A 17,025-nucleotide genomic window follows, 5' to 3' on the forward strand; every position below is an offset into this window, starting at 1 on the left:
CTCATGTTTTTTTGTAAACCATTTTGATCAATCTTACTTGTAAAGGCGGTATATAAACATTTTCAAATAAATAAATGCTGAAAACAGTTATCTTTATCTGAACCACCATGTTTTCAGATCTCCATGGTTGTCTTGGACAGGCCAGACTTCGGCCCCTCCTCGGTGGTTTCTCGCTGGTGGGCACTATCTGAAGGGGGGGAGTGCATCCTCAGCCACATTAGCGTCTGTCTCCCTTGCTAGTCAGTCCACCTGCCACATGGATACATCCTTTAACTAGATCCGTTTCATTCATTAAAAGAGCACGCTTGTGTAATCGACTGGGTATCCATTTGTTTGAAATTTATCTCTTGACAGAGAGAGGCGGCTGGATAAGGGTGTTACATTACCTTTTGTGAATGCAGTCAAGCTTTGCACCATGTCACAGTGGGGATTTTTTTTTTTTAATTATTTTTTTCCCCTTTGTATTAGAACAGGCAGCATTTTCATAGGAAGGTTGTGCCAGTAGCTGCGCTTGAAGATGTCGGTGCACGTGGCTCCTGTCCAAGAGATCTGCTACTAGAACTTATCCTTTTTTTTTTATAGCGCCACTGGACAGAAGTAATGCAGGTCTGTTAGCTTTGAATAATAAAAGATTATTTCCCTCTTATTTTTACTCGTTATTGTCTGTTAATGACAAAACATCTTTAATGGATGACTGACGTCAGCGGTTTAGGAGAAATACTCAGAATGTAATACAGTTTGCGTATTACCCACTACAGCTTTATATCATTATTTAGGGTTCTTTTTTGTAGTTTTTTTTTTTTCCCTCTTGTGGACCTTTTTTTGGCACTCGCCTTGTGCGTGGAGATAAGCAGCCTATGGGGAGTAGAGACTCCCACTGGAATATCGTGTAGCTTTATTTTATAATATACTAGCTGTACCCAGCCACGCGTTGCTGTGGCTCAGTCTGGTTTAATTTCACAATGCGCATTAGCTCTGCTCCGGCCGTCCCAACTCCCTCCCCCCTTCACCGGCGGTGGAAGGACTGGCTCGGCGACTCTTTTACCCTTTCCTCCTCCTGTGTGTAACTGTCCGGCAGTCCCTACTCCCTCCCCCCTTCCCCAGCGGCGGAGGGCTGAGCCGTTTCTCGGAGCGGCGACTCATCTGCCCTTTCCTCCTCCCCTCTGTGACACCCAGCACGTAGCGCAGAGCTCTATGGTCCGCACATGCGCGATAGAGTTGCTCTCTACTGCGCATTTGCGGTCCGTCGGTCAGAGATAGCGTGTGTCGCTTTTACGTCCAACAGGTGGCGCTGTTTTTTCCCAAAAAGCATGTTTTTACCTGTCACAGGTGTGATATCTTTATAATACAGGTAAATAAAAACACTCACGAAATCGAATGCAACGTTGTGTCAAAATTTCAAAGCAATCGGTGAAGAACTTTCGTAGATTTAAGATTTTGAACAAACAAACATTTACATTTTTATTTATATAGATTGGTGCGCCTGGATTTTGCGAGGACACCTGTTAGAAATGCTGAAACTAGGCATCTGGGGGGGGGGGGGGGGCCTGATAACGAGGGTGTGCTGAATTTACTTGAGACGATGCACGCCTCTCAAGTACCCTTGTTGAGGAAAAATGGAGCATTTTGCCGGGCGGCTGGCTTGACCTTGGTAGGCTGGAGAGGAAAGAAATGAACCGGACTCTTGGTTCTTTTTTTCCAGGTCCCTCCTCGTGCTCCGTTGCTGGCCTGGAGCGATGGAGAACTCTTCTGTGGCGTCGGCCTCCTCGAAGGCCGGAAGCAGCTGCTCTCAGGAGATTGAGGAGCTGGAGAGATTCATCGACAGCTACGTCCTGGAGTATCAAGTGCAGGGAATACTGACAGACAAGGCGGAAGGAGACGAGGAGAGCCAGAAAACCCAGTCCAGCGTGTCTCAGGTAGGCAATGAGTTTGTAGATGGTGGGGGGTGGGGGGGACCTGTCTGGCGGGGGAGCTACGTGGGCTGGGGATACAGTGTAGAGATCTCTTACAGTCGGTCACAAGTGAATTGTTGTTCTTTTTTTGTAGCCTCACCTTTCATTACAAAGGTTTCTGAAATAACTGGTCTGGTATCTTTTAGATCCCGGGTAGGGTCTGAGACATGAACCAGGCATGCTCCCTTCTTGACTTTCTTGGCAGATGTTGAGAAGATGTAAGATGTAGAATATGGAGGGGATTAATGCCCTGCCACCTGACCCCTCTTGGGGAGGCAAGTGTTAACTATGTCCGAAGCAGGATTAAAACTCTTTGTTTAAAAAAAAAAAAAATAAGCGAGATGCTCAGGGATATAGCAACATAGAAACACGATGGCAGGAAAAGACCATATAGGCTATGTAGCTCATATCCCTACCCTGAATAGCAAGCTTGTGCGTTGTCTTGTTGAGATGTGTTGGCCAGAACGTGTAGGGGAGTTCTGGCTTCAGACAGGATGGTAAATCAAGCTCTCCCTTTCACCTCTCTAATAGGGATGTGCTTTTGTTTCAAATGAAATGGGAAATTTTAACTCATTTGAAAAACAAATGAAGTTTTGTTTTGTTTTCTTATGTTTCTCCTAAATTTACTCCCGGAGAGTCTCATGTCGTGTCCCCTTGTTCCAGATTTCTCCACTGAAAAGGTTTTTCTTCTTTGCATTTTTAATAGTTTTGAGGCATTTGAATGCCTCTATTGTATCTCCCTTGTTTCTCCTCTATGGTATACTTATTTAGGACATTATCCTTCTAGACCAGTTTAGATGCTTGGGTTTACACCGCCAGTTAGCAGATGGAGACAAGACACACCTTTCCCAGTGACATCATCACTAGTATATATAGGATGGTGCATCGTAGGCAAAAGCCAGTATTCTCAGTCTCCAGCAGATAGTAGCACTTCTGGATTTCCAGCTCCCAGGCTTTGCTTTTTGGCCTGTTTTGGTGGAGTGCTTCTCAGCTTGGCTCCTGGGGCAACAGTTCTCATTATGTCCCCTGGCTGAGCTTGCCTGGAGTCAGGCTCCTTGGATCTGTGCCAGTTTGAGCAAGTTTGATTATTTATCTTCCAGGTTCCCTGTGGGGTCTGGTTGAGCTTGGGGGGATAGCAAGCTAGCTCAGAAAAAAGTTTTTCCTTGGAGCAGGTGGCGCTCCTCCTGGGGAGTTGGTTTTTGCTTTTTTCCCATCTTGAGCCTTTCTCCTTCCCTACTTCTCCCTTCTCTCTATCTTCTGATATTTATTATTAAAATATGTAAAAAAAAAAAAAAGAAAAGTACAAACAGCAGGTGACAGAAGGAGAGCAGATCAGTGGTTGGTGGATGCAGGGGTAAGTTGGCCTGTGTCTGTGGTTGGATTTGGAGAAGGGTTTTTTTGGACCAGGTGGGTCCGGTGCCTTTCATCAAGCCATCTTTCAGATCTTTTTCTCCTTTCTCCCCAACCAGTGGGTTACTGATCGGATCAGCTTTGGTTGCTCATTTCCATTTTATCGGGAGTGAGCACTGGCAGGCTGTGGATACTTTGAGCATGTGCAAGTAGGACCGCTGGTGTGGGTGCTGTGGGAGATGACTTGCTGGCAGTGTGGCTGCCTCCTTTTGCTCTGCATGCAGTGGGGGGGGGGGTGGTAGGGAGGGATTTGATTGGGAGAGTCTCCACGCCCCTGCACTTCTTCAGGCAGGAGCAGGCCCTTTGCTCTCCTCGTCTTCTGTTGAGGCCTGCACTGCAGTGGAAATGACCACCATTTTGAATTTTTCTTGAGGGCCGTTTCTACCCATAGGCTGATCTGGCATCTTTTTTTTATCTTACAGTGTTATCTCTGGGTCTCTCCTGAATCTCTCTTTCCCCCTCTCAAGTGGGTTTTCTACCAGAATTCTTTGTTTTATTACACCAGACCTTCCATAGGGCAGTACAGGGAATGCTCCTGTCAGAAAGGAAATCCCCAAAGGGGGGATTCAAAGATGAAAAGACCATGGACAAACTTTATCCACTGCCAATGGAAATCTGACATCAATATTTTAGGATGATGTTGGTCAATGCCCTTGTTTTGGCTGTAACCTACAAACCAACTATCCTGAGAGGCACACACTTCAAAGTTCTTCAGGAAAGGAAGATCTAGTCCGTCTTGAAGCATTCCTTACTTATTTATTATTTATTTATTTATTTATTTCTTTTGTATACCGACATTCGATCGAGATATCACATCGGTTTCCAGAAAACAGGTTGAATAGAGCCGGAACTGCCCTATTTTACATTGTAACAAGAGAACAGTTGATTAAACAATAAATATAAGGAACATTTTTGGCAAGTGAGGTTCCATTTTGGAAGATATGTGGCTCGGGCAGTTTTATACTGAGTACAACAGCTCCTGGAGAGTCATGAGGCAGCCCTATTAGAATTGGGGGCAAACATTTTGGCCCTTATTGGGATTGCCTCTACATTGATTGATTGCCTGTGCAGTTGCAGCCAGGAGGCTATTACAGTTGCATCATTAGGGACTGATACAGCGTCCAAGTTGTTGTGTGGAGAAGACTTGGAAAAATTGGTAAAAGATCTAGGAGAGATTAAGCCTCAAAAGATCTCTGAGGTTAGAGGCTGTTTAGCCTCTCCATGCTTCAGAGGTCATAGTGTTGCGTCCGTCAGTCACAGACAGCTGCGACCGCTCTGCCTTACCTCTTTTTCTCCCCTTTCTCTCTCTTTGGGCAAGATGGCTGCCTCCGGTGCCGAGGGTCTCGGCGTTTCCAAACCAGCATGGGCGTCCCCATCCGCCATGCTCACTCCCGTGGCCTCCTAGGGCACGAGCGCGCACATCTCCTACGTTCAAATACACATCATGGCGGGAACCTTGGGGGGCGGCCCCACCGCATGACGTCAGTACCTCCGGTTATATCTAGCCTCCGCTTCCGCTACCACCTTGAGTTAGCAAGACTTCGCTTCGCTACTCTGACTGCTCTAAGCTGCATGCTTAAACGCCGCTTTCACGCTAAGGGCCTTGGTCCAGTAAGAAGCTCTAGACACCCGCTCCTCGGGGGTCTCTAGCTTCCAACTTCCCTTCAGGGTTCCTCACTAACTAAGACAACCGCTCCTCGGGAGTCTTTCTCTCTATTCTACTTTCAGGATATTGGACCATTGGGTACTTGCTCCTCAAGGGCCTATCTACCTTTATATCCTGCACCATGGACCTACGATCCCACCATTCTACCACCAGGAAGACGCCTTCATTCTGTGAGTACCTCTACGATCTAGCACTCCAACTCCACCTACCAGCCGCGGCAGGTCCGAAAGGGCCCGGAATGGTCGGAGGACCATTCACCTTCCAACATCCTTGGATGTTTGGCCTTGGGAGCTTGCCGGCCTGGCGGAGGGTAGACCGTCAGCCATGCGGGGCCACCATCAACCCTTGGCTCGGCCCGGGATGGCCTGGGTCGGGCTGAGGCCCAAGGGCACACTAACCACCGGCCTGAGGTTGAGGGTAGATGGGCCTTGACACGAAGACACTGTGGTTGATGCAACGGCATCACATGGAACGAAGACACTAGGCTGAAGACATGACACCAGGACTATGAAGACGTGACCGTGGATTGATGCAACGGCATCCAGAAACAAGACACATGGCTGATGCAATGGCATCCAGGAACAAGACACATGGCTGATGCAACGGCATCCAGGAACGAAGACACTTGGCTGGGTTGAGGCAGACGAAGACACTTGGCATCACAAGGCGAGACACTAGGCATGGACATTGGCACTGTCTCTCAGGGCGCCCTACTCGGACCACCCTGTCCGTTACGCGCCCTACACAGCCCCAAGGCTGGTCGCGGACCACGACGGGAGCGGGACAGCACAGGAAGGCACATCAGGACCAGACGGCTCAGGAGCACAGGACAACCGTCTACCGGCAGGCTGTCCACCCAGGCATACTACATCTGAGGGACCCCCGGCCTACCGGTACCAGAAGGCTCGAGAGCAGAGACGAGGCGGAGTGAAGGAAAGAACATCCAGGAAGGCAGGAACACCAGGACGAAGGCTGAAGACACCTGGACATGGACCTCAGGCAAAGACATGGAACATGGAACGAGACATCAAGATGAGGAGCTCCACGAAGAAGACCTTACATGGGCCCTGGCAGGCAGGAGCCTCCAGGGTGAAGACCAACGACGATGCAAGGCAAGGCACAATGAGCGAAGCAGCCCTTTATAGGGCTCAGGCAGGAAACAGTCATTGAGGTGGGGCTCAGACACTTCCTGTGTCTGGCCCTTTAAATAAGGCAGAGAGACGCGGCCGCGTGCCTAGAAGCAGGGCTGTGCAGGACCGAGTACAGCGGCCTGCACAGCATCTGGCGTCAGACGCTAGCAGAGGAGGCAGAGGAGAGCCTGGACGCAGGCTTCGACGAGGGCAGCGGCTCCAGCCGCTGCCAGAGGCCCCGAGGGCAGCTCCAGCCGCCAGGAAACACCGGGGCATATGCGGCCTCCAGCCGCGAAGATCCTGATAACGTCGGGGGCACTCCCAGCCCCGTGGGAGGCTGCGGCTCCGACCGCGGAGCAAAGGAAGTTCCAGGGCGGCCTCCAGGCCGCATGGGCAGGCCAATGGCGGCATCCTGCCGCATCGGCGAAGAACGCTGCGTGGGTAAGTCTGTGCCTGCTTGCGGGGGGACCAATTCATAACAGGCACTTCATGGATCAGTGCCTTACCTTCCTGCTTTTACCATCTATCTACAGCAGTACAATAAAGACTCTATCCATACTGTGTCTGCTATCTGTGTCAGCCTATCGCAGTGGTTCCTCATGGGGCTCCTCCCCATGGGTGGAGTCATCTCCATTGCGACCAAGGGTCCACAATGCCACAAACACAACACATAGCCGTTTCAGGGAGTCCAGGCTGGGTAAATAGTCCTGCTCTGATGAGCAGGTTTAGAGGGAAGAATTAGTCTTTTTGTGAAGCCTGAAGGGTCTACTTGGGCAACCGAATGAGGCGCAATGTATCTCATCTTTGGTGGTCCTGGTGGACAGCCACCTTCAATGGTATTATCAAGATTCAACTCACATCACTTCAGATGTGGTGCAGAGTGGTTATTTCCTAGAGTTCACCACTTTCATTTCTGACACCTATGTGTCTCCTTGCGTGTTCCAGTCTAAAAGACATGCGGTGTAGACAACTCTATAAAAGGCTCCAGTTTGTAAAGACTGTGGTTCTGTGCTGTGGAAGGCTCAGGATCAAGATTGCTACTCTACCTGCTTTGTAATTCCAAAGAAGTATGGTCCTTACAGATCTATTCTTAATTTGAAAAGAATCCACAAATGCCTCCATATTCCCCATTTTTGTACAGAGAGTTTTCGTTCTGTGATGGTTGCAGGGAAGTTATCATTTTGTCTCTGTATCTATCAGAAGCTTATTTCCTCTTTCCATCAGGAAAGAGCATCGAAGTTTATTTTGCTTCTGGATTCTGGGACATTTCCAGTTCAGGCCTCTTCCCTTTGGCCTTGCCACAGCACCCGGCATTTTACCAAGGTGATGGTGGTGCTCGTGGCCTTCTTATGGAAATAAAGGATTGTGGTTCGTCTGTATCTTGACTACTGGCTGATAAGAGCCAGTTCCTTCCAGAAATGCCAGGTGGTTTCTTCCAGGGTGGTACAAGTCCCAGAGGACTTGGGCTGGATAGTGAACCTACCAAAGAGCAATCTCGTTCCTTCTCAGTTGCTAGAATATCTAGGAGCTCTTTTTGATACCAAGTTTGGCCAAGTTTTTCTGATACAGGAAAGAATGGATAAAATAGAGAGTCAGATGCAAGCTTTTATTTCCCAAGGAGTCCCAAGGAATTGGGATTATCTTCAGCTCCTGGGTTCCATGACACCCACCTTTTTTCTCACTGGTCTCCGCAGTTGCAGGACTTCCGAGTTTGTCTTCACTTTCTGATGACTGTGAGGGGGAACTTGTTTTAGTGGGCAGCTCCCCTCCCCCGCCCCAAATCTCTCAAAGGGGAATGAGTCTAGAGACCCCTGCATGGACCTTGGGCATATTATATATTACTATTGTTTGGGTTTTTTTTGTTACGAATAAAAATTCTTAAAAAAATACGCCAAGGCTATGCAGTTCAATAAAGTCTATGATTTCTTCTATCCACAAATCTGCCATAGTGTATCGTCCATTGATCACGTCAGACAGCAAAGGTGTGCTGTCTGACGTCAGCCCAGTGTTAGAAAAGACTGGGATATTCTTTGGTTACACCCAGTCTTTGATATTCCTCCTCTTTTTGTCCTGAAGAAGGGACCGAATCAGTGATTCAGCTGTCTTGCTCCTATTTTCAACCTAGAGTGGCACCTGAAGAGATTGGCATTATGCCTAAAGGACGTTTTCCATGTGGAAACATTACTGGCAATGCTCACTCTTTTGATGGTGCCGTATTAGTCTCCTCCATTTCATCCGGACATTTGCCGTGGTTACCTTTGCGAGCCACATCTGCCATTTGGTGCCTATGCCCCTTAATTTATGTTGGAAAGACTATACGAGCTCTCCCGTGTTCATTTAGGGGAACATTGCAGCTGTATTAAGCACGGCAGGATTGAAGCACCTTTGGTCGCACATTGCATAGAATTTCAACAAGACTTGGATGTCCTTAAATTCTCAGTATTAGAAATCTCCTCCCCCACCCCCCAGGAATCTACAGGGTGGGGATTACATTGCTTTACTCTTGTGTCTCAACAAAGAGATCAATTGAACAGTATATATATATATTTTTTTTTAATTTTCTGCACTTTCATACATTTACCTGCTTGCATTTCCATTGGCTTCTTACCTTTGGTAGTGGTCACTAATGGGATTGGTTTGTTACCTAGCTGGAGGTTTTATTAAATACTATATGGTCCCTCCATGCCCTTCCTTTCGTAACCAGGAGACATTTTGTCCAGCAGACTCAAGTAAAATATATGACAATCAGATGAGAAAAAACCAATAGTGGTAAAATAATACAAAATATATAAAAAATAATCACTGTAAGAAATGCATCAGTAGTCTAAATGGAGACCAGAATTCCTGAAGATGAATTGCCAAAATGAACTTAGCTTTTCTTCATAATTATGGAGATTGATGATTATAAAGTATTTTTTTGTCTAGTTTGTTTATTTACAAAATTGCACTTAAAATGACTTAATTCTAACATTTATCTTCACCACATTGATCTTCCACCTGACACCGGCCGGTTTATCGGTATCTGCTTCACGGGTGTCAGAAAAATACACCAATCAAATTGAACGTGAGTATGTGCATCATAATAAGTGACAGATTAATATTGCTATATTCACAAATAATCAAATGATCAAATAATGCTGGTCCATTCTATTTCCTCATTTAGGCCATGCAATGCAACAGTATTCCAAGAATAAATCCAATACTGCTCCTTAACATTCAAGCAGCACATGCATCCTACCCCAACTCCCCATACACCCTGCTCACCTGCCACCCACTACTACATACTTCCACTCACCTGTAACCTTAATCCCTCCCACAACCTACATAATCTGCACACATATCCCCCCCCACCATAACCCATACGCTCCATGCACACGCTTCCCCATACCACACACTCCCCCATGTACCAGCCACAAGACCCATCACAAACTCCTCTGCAAATCTATGTTGGAATGCAGGCCTGGAGCCATGCTTCTGCGTGCTTTCCTCACTAAATATTTCAGATCACAGATCTGTTTAGGACATCAGGAAAAAAATTGAAGTAAAAGTATCTGGAAACATTTAAGGCAGATTTCAGGCTAATGAGAAAATTTGCTTGGGAAATTTTTTCTGCTGAATTTTCCAGAAAACCCATATCTCTGCCTCTGGAAATTCAGATTGCAAGATCTTTTGGGTGAGGAAATGGTAGTCATGTATGCAGTCCTGTGCAGTGTTGTATACAGCGATGCCACTAAATTCAGTCAGTGTTATGTCATGCAGCAGACTCGGTAGCTGACTTTCACAAGGACCTTGTTCTGAGAGACTTGCTATGGGTACAGTTGATAGAGAAACTGGAGGCAAGAGACAGATCACTATAGAAAGCCTCTGAAAGCCATGATATTTGAAATGAAACCAAATGTACAGTACCTAAATAATTATTAATGATTGGTAGGGCTTAATTACATAAAAGTATTATATAGCAACAGATTAAAATAATTGGTAACCAAAAACTGTTTTTGAAACAAGAAAGCACTCCTGGGCTGCAGTGGATCAGTTTTTTTACATTCCCTGGGTCAGCCGGGGATTCAGTGGAGACGGTGTTCCTAGCCCCTGAGGGGGACCATGGTTAGGCTGCCTGGTCTGTAGTTTCCAGCCTCCTGTTTGCTCTGATATTTATGAAGAGTGACCACATCTGCCGTTCAGTCCACTGAAACCACTCTTGTCTCCAAAGCGTAATGGAACAGAATTGGTAATTGGTTGGGCAGAAGTTCTATAAGTACCCTCGTGTCTTCGTGTGCATACTATCTGACCTCATTGCTCTGCTCACTTTTGGTTTTGTTACCTTTGTTTGGGAACTGTCTCTTAGGATTATAGAACTCTTTCATTCCTACTTTTGACACATCTCTGCAACCTCTGGCCAGCCTCTTTTTCAGTGAATAATGCACAAAGTATTTGGTTCAGTTTCCTGTTTTTCGCCTTTCCGAATTTTTTTTTCTCTCCCTGGCTCTTTTCATAACTAAGTGTAGGCCAACTTTGTCAGCGAACTGAATTTCAAAGAGCCAGGTTCAGATCTTACTTTCTCTCAACCTTCAAATATGAATTTTGATTCCTTTTCTTTTGGGCTATTTTGAAACATTTTGCAATATGAGAGAGTTGCCCTACAAAGCCTGAAGGACCAGGTTGTGAGTCCGTAGCCTCAAATTGTGTATTCTCTAGCATTTGCTGTGCTGTTAACCACAATACAGCCAAAGCCTTTTCCCAGATGACATTACACAATAGCAGACACAATATAGGTGAGCAAGGGGTAGGCTACTTAGAAATGAAACTCAAATAATTATAAAGTTATGATTTAATGAAATTTAATTCTAATTCTTATAGTCTGCCTTTCCAAACCAGTGTTCAAAATGGATATACAGTGTCAGCAATCAGCATAATAAAATACAGCATCTATAAAACATAGTAAAATTGACAAATTTACAGATCAATGTTACTAAATCAAATTTACAAAATAAAAATAATAAAACAGTTAAACATTCAACATAAAATATAAATAATACATACAGAAAAAGTTTACAACATAATTAAAATCAGCAGCAAATATATTTGAATTGGTGTCCTTGGAGTGCCTGCATGATAAATATTATCAGCTAATTATTTGATATCATTAACTAGAGAAAGAAATAACATCCGGACTTTTTCATTGGGTTGTGGTTTTAATTAGTAAAATGTACAGGTATTTGATGTAATTTTATCATGGTGTATATATAGCAGAGGTATTCCATGGCTCTTGTGAACAACTTGATAGATCACTGGTTATGCCATCTGTTGACAGAGCACTCATCCTCTGCCGGTTATTTACAAAACAATGTCTTTGTATCTTCCTTTAGTGGACTGAGGACTGTTCTGAGCAGTTAGATGGCAGCTGTTCGTCATCAAAAGGGAAAGTCTCTTCCCACAATCTCAACCAGGTAAAGAATGTACTTTTTTGGCATTTTATGGCAAAGCTACTGAACAAAGTTGTGAATAGTTTGAGGTTTTGTTGAAAAGTTAATTTCACGTTACTGTGCTGGACTGTATTGTTAGCTAGTACTGAACTGTTTTGAGCTAGCACTGCTCCTGTATGTGTACTTACTTGCTTCCTGTTTCTATGTGAGTCGAGTTGCTGGCTGCTTGCAGTGCTGTTATACCTTGTTAATAAAAGCAGCGCTGTTTTACTTTATTTGTAAAGAGGACACCTTGTCGCGTTTTTTTTTTTTTTTCTTTAAAAGGCATTCTCCTATCTAGAAGAACTCAACTATGCCACAAGTCTCTAACAACAACAAAAAATAGGTTATGGGCCCAGGCAATGCAAAAGAAGATGAAAGAGAGAACTGGAACAGTAAAGATATCTCACAGCTGGAGCAGAATGAAATGTTCCCAAACAACAAAAAATAAACCAGTAATAGAAGCAAGATAAGCAAATTGCAGAGATAAACCCATACAAAGAATTTTTTGTGTGAATTGCAGATGTATTACACAGCATAGAAAGATTTTTTCGTGAACAAATTGAAAGTGAAAGTTAAAAATAAAAAAGTATGAAAACTACAAATTATATTGAAATGCTGAAGTCCAGCAATTATCTAAACTGGAGATTTAAGATTAGGATTCTTCTAAAAATTAAGTGACTTTGTACAGTCATAGAATCTGATACACTTGATATAATGGCTACACAGGAAATAAATGCCTGGAAGAAAAATTATTAGTCTGCCTTAGGAGGAATAGCCTAGTGGTTAGAGCAGTGGACTATGAACCAGGAGACCAGCGTTTGAGTCCTGCTATCACCTTGGGCAAGTCACTTTACCCTCCATTGCCTCAGGTACAAAAACTTAAATTGTAAGTCCTCTGGGGATAAGGAAATACCTACAGTACCTGAATGTAAACAGTGTGATATCTCAATTGAGATCAAATGTCGGTATATAAAAATAATAAATAAATAAATAAATAATGTCATGAACCTAATTGTCTAGATATTAAACACTTCAAAACAAGTTATTATTAACCAGACTATAGCAAAAGGCATCTGGCAACATTTGGAGCAGGCAAATACAGGATAAATCCTTGGGAAAACACTGAACCTTAAGGGGCGGATTTTCAGAGCCCTGCTCGCGTAAATCCGCCCAAAACCGGGCGGATTTACGCGAGCAGGGCCCTGCGCGCCGGGAAGCCTATTTTACATAGGCCTCCCGGCGCGCGCAGAGCCCCGGGACTCGCGTAAGTCCCGGGGTTCTCGGAGGGGGGCGTGTCGGGGGGCGGGTTCGGTCGTCGCGGCGTTTCGGGGGCGTGTCGGCAGCGTTTTGGGGGCGGGTACGGGGGCGTGGCTACGGCCCGGGGGCGTGGCCGCGCCCTCCGTACCCGCCCCCAGGTCGCGGCCCGGCGCGCAGGAGGCCCGCTGGCGCGCGGGGATTTACGCCTCCCTCTGGGAGGCGTAAATCCCCCGACAAAGGTAAGGGGGGGGGTTTAGACAGGGCCGGGCGGGTGGGTTAGGTAGGGGAAGGGAGGGTAAGGTGAGGGGAGGGCAAAGGAAAGTTCCCTCCGAGGCCGCTCCGATTTCGGAGCGGCCTTGGAGGGAACGGGGGGAGGCAGCGCGGCTCGGCGCGCGCAGGCTATACAAAATCGATAGCCTTGCGCGCGCCGATCCAGGATTTTAGTGGATACGCACGGCTCCGCGCGTATCTACTAAAATCCAGCGTACTTTTGCTTGAGTCTGATGCGCAAGCAAAAGTAGGCTGATCGCGCTTCTTTTAAAATCTACCCCTATGTGTGAGATAAATACTGTCTTTTGGGAACAAGAAAAGTTTGTTACTACATATATGTATATTGTTACAGACTATTACTCTTTCTATGGATGAACACATTGCCAGGGTGGTAGAATATCTTTTTACAAGCTGCACCATCTAAAAAACCTAAAACCTATTCTTGAAGGACAGTTCTTTCATTTGGTATTGCAAGCATTGATACTCAACTCCTTGGATTACTGTAATTCTCTTTACCTTGGACTTCCTCTCTCTGCTGTGCGTCCTTTACAAATTATTCAAAATGCTGCAACAAGACTTCTAACTGGAAGCAAACAGAAATATCATATTACATCTTCCCTCATAAGAACATAAGAAATTGCCATGCTGGGTCAGGCCAAGGGTCCATCAAGCCCAGCATCCTGTTTCCAACAGAGGCCAAAACCAGGCCACAAGAACCTGGCAATTACCTAAACACTAAGAAGATCCCATGCTACTGATGCAATTAATAGCAGTGGCTATTCCCTAAGTAAAATTGATTAATAGCCATTAATGGACTTCTCCTCCAAGAACTTATCCAAACCTTTTTTGAACCCAGCTACACTAACTGCACTAACCACTTCCTCTGGCAACAAATTCCAGAGCTTTATTGTGCGTTGAGTGAAAAAGAATTTTCTCCGATTAGTCTTAACTACACTAGCTGCCCATCGCACAGAGGTTGAAATACAAAGTCTTGAACATGATTTATAAGCTGTTAAACAACGAATCATCTACTTGGCTTGCGTCCACATTCACTCTACAAGCCGACACACCAGTTGCGATCAATGGATCAAAATTTGTTACAGGTACCAACAGTTAAAATTCCCAGACTCAAGATCATCAGAAATAGTGTTCTCTGTGCCAGGCCCTAGACTATGGAACTCTTTGCTGGAACCTATATTCACAGCATCGTCATTGAAAGTTTTTAAGAAAGTGCTTATGAATCACCTTTTTAAGCAGGCTTTTCAGTAATTGTGGGACTTCTTTTCCTTGAGTTTCGTCTTCTCTTTTACTTTGTGAAAGCACTTTTTATTTTTACTTTTATTATTTTATTATTATGTATGTATATTGTAAGCCACTGTGAAGTGTCATTTAGAATATGCAGGTTGTAAGAATTTTGTTAAGTGAATAAATTTGCAGCTTAAGAAATCATTAACTGATCAACTGTACACCCTAGGAGATCCAACTGAAGAGATAGAAGGGCTAATGATTCAAGGGCTCCCTTGAGCATACTGTGGAAAGGCCAGAAGGTCTAATGTGTGCAGTATGTCAGCTGACTTCAGAAAGTCCATCATACACTTCTATATAAAGAACACCCTCAGGATTCTCTGCATACTGAATCAACATACTGAATAGTGCACAAAGAGCTGGAGAAACTTGACAGGCATAAAATAAAATGCTACTACTGCAAGAAATTTGGACATTTCTTAGGGGATTGCTATTTTGCACCCAAAGGAAATAAAAATCCTCAACATACCAAGGGGATTAAACACTTTTCAAGCAATGAAAGAGATCAAAGAACAAATAATCATAGAGAAAAAATAGCCAAAGAGTTATCTAATGATGAGAACTTCACTGGATCCATCAAAAAGCAATGGGGTAGATTTTTTAAAAAAGCGCGATCGCATACTTTTGTTTGCGCAGCAGGCGTTAACGCCATAATTCATGTGCTAATAGTACAATCGCACTGCGCAAATGCAAATTTTTGGAAGGGGTAGGAATAGGAAGCAGTTTGGGCAGGATTAATTAAAATGGGGGTCAATATCACACCTTGTGATAGCATAACGCATGCTATCGCATGGTTTTAATGCTGGAAATTACTATACCTTTTTTCCTGGCGTTAAGCTGTGCAATATGCCCGAAACGGCCGTAACGCAATTCGCGATAAATTTGAAAATTGCATTTCGGCCATTTCTAGACTTGGGAGGGGAGGGGAAAGGAGAGGGAGAGAGGAGAATGGAATAGAGAGCGAGAGAGCCTCGGGGGGGGGGGGGGGGGGGGTTCTTCACAGTATTCAATATGACTATAGGAGGGCCAGCTGATTACTCGAGGTGAGGTGTTGGTGGTGGTTTAAGGTTTAGGGGCCAGATTTATATGCAGAGTGAGAGATACGAACTGCACAGTATACCTCAGTGAAGATGTGACATCATTTGGAGTGAGGAAAGTCTCACAAAGATGAGATTTCTATGTTATCTCGCCCTAGCTTGATGGTACCTTGTTATAGAGTCCATCAAGCTAGGGCGAGAGAACAATGTAGAAATCTCATCTTTGTGAAACGTTCCTCACTCCAAATGATATCAAATCTTCACCGAGGTGTACTGTGCAGTTCGTATGCCTCAGGCTGGAAAAGTGAGATATTCTTTTTAGGGATGTGCAATCGTTTTTCCCGAATTAGGCAATGTCAATGACATTGCCTAATTCAGAATGGTTCGGGAGAACCGAAAAATGATTGAATTTTTTCTGAAATTTTGGAAAAAATTCATTTTTGAGTTAGTGCGCGCTAACTTCCGATAGTGAGCACTAACCCAAAATCGGGGCCCCTGAAATAAAAAAAAAAACAAAACCCCTGAACCACGGGAAAAACGAAATTACTGCGGAATGGACCCCGAAACAAAGCCCAACATGAAATTTTTACCCGAAGTACATTCTTTAAAATAATTAAATGGCTCAGAAAATACGTCTGTATGACATGAATTGTATCCCAAAACAATCAAAACAAACTTCCTAAACAAAGATTTGTTTCCTTTTTTTTTCTCACTTGTTAAACTGCTTTTTTCCAATATTCTCCCCCCCCCCCCGATTGATTGCAAACTCGAGAGGTTATGGTTAGGGACATTCATTTTCAGTTTTTATTTTTCTTTTCCTGGGAATTTCTCTGTCTTTATTACAAGAAAAATGGGTCCATCAAGCTAGGGCGAGAGAACAATGTAGAAATCTAATCTTTGTGAGACTTTCCTCACTCCAAATGATGTCAAATCTTCATTGAGGTGTACTGTGCAGTCCATATGTCTAACTATGCATGTAAATCTGGCCCCTAAACCACCACCAACACCTCACCTCGAGCTATTAGCTGGCCCTCCTATAGTCATATAAATAGTTGAATACTGTGAAGGCTTCCCCAGAGGCTGGCTCTCTCTCAGCACTTCATGAGCTGCGAAATAGAAGTATTGTGGGGTGTGAAAACTTTACCGCACCACATGATACTACCTATGAGAAGCGCGATGTTACTGCGTGGTATGGTAATTCTAAAAATTACCCTAAACTCGCCCCTTTCTCCTACCGCGGGCGTTATGCCTACGTTATTATAGCATTTTGATGAATCTAGGGGTAAGTTGTTACCTGAGATAATGGAAGGTAAAGTGACTAGCCCAAGGTCATTAAGAATATCAGTGGGAGAAGCAGTATTTGAACCCTGGTTTCCCTGGTTCTCAGTTTACTGCTAGAACCACGAAGTCACCATTTCACATGGCAGAATGAAAGTTAGCAGTGCTCTGGATTTGCCACCTCTAGCTCTGGAGTGGCTCCATTAGTCTAACTTCAGCTCCAAAGCCAAGAGAAACCCTCAGCTTCAGTTTCAG

At 44.6% G+C, this 17,025-nt stretch overlaps 1 protein-coding gene across 2 annotated transcripts in view; it reads left to right on the forward strand.

The window, feature by feature from the left end:
- The window catches only part of CTIF (cap binding complex dependent translation initiation factor), a 620,589-nt gene that overhangs the window by 110,270 nt on the left and 493,294 nt on the right, over positions 1-17,025 (forward strand). The window contains exons 2-4 of one of the 2 annotated variants that reach the window (XM_029580299.1): positions 1,703-1,916; positions 9,199-9,222; positions 11,525-11,605. In XM_029580299.1, the coding sequence (XP_029436159.1) occupies positions 1,737-1,916; positions 9,199-9,222; positions 11,525-11,605 (285 nt within the window). In that variant the 5' untranslated portion in view covers positions 1,703-1,736. The remainder of the gene's footprint in view (positions 1-1,702; positions 1,917-9,198; positions 9,223-11,524; positions 11,606-17,025) is intronic. The other variant, XM_029580308.1, reaches the window with a different exon arrangement.

The sequence above is a fragment of the Rhinatrema bivittatum genome, chromosome 1, assembly GCF_901001135.1.
Source record: "Rhinatrema bivittatum chromosome 1, aRhiBiv1.1, whole genome shotgun sequence".
Taxonomy (NCBI): Eukaryota; Metazoa; Chordata; class Amphibia; order Gymnophiona; family Rhinatrematidae; genus Rhinatrema; species Rhinatrema bivittatum.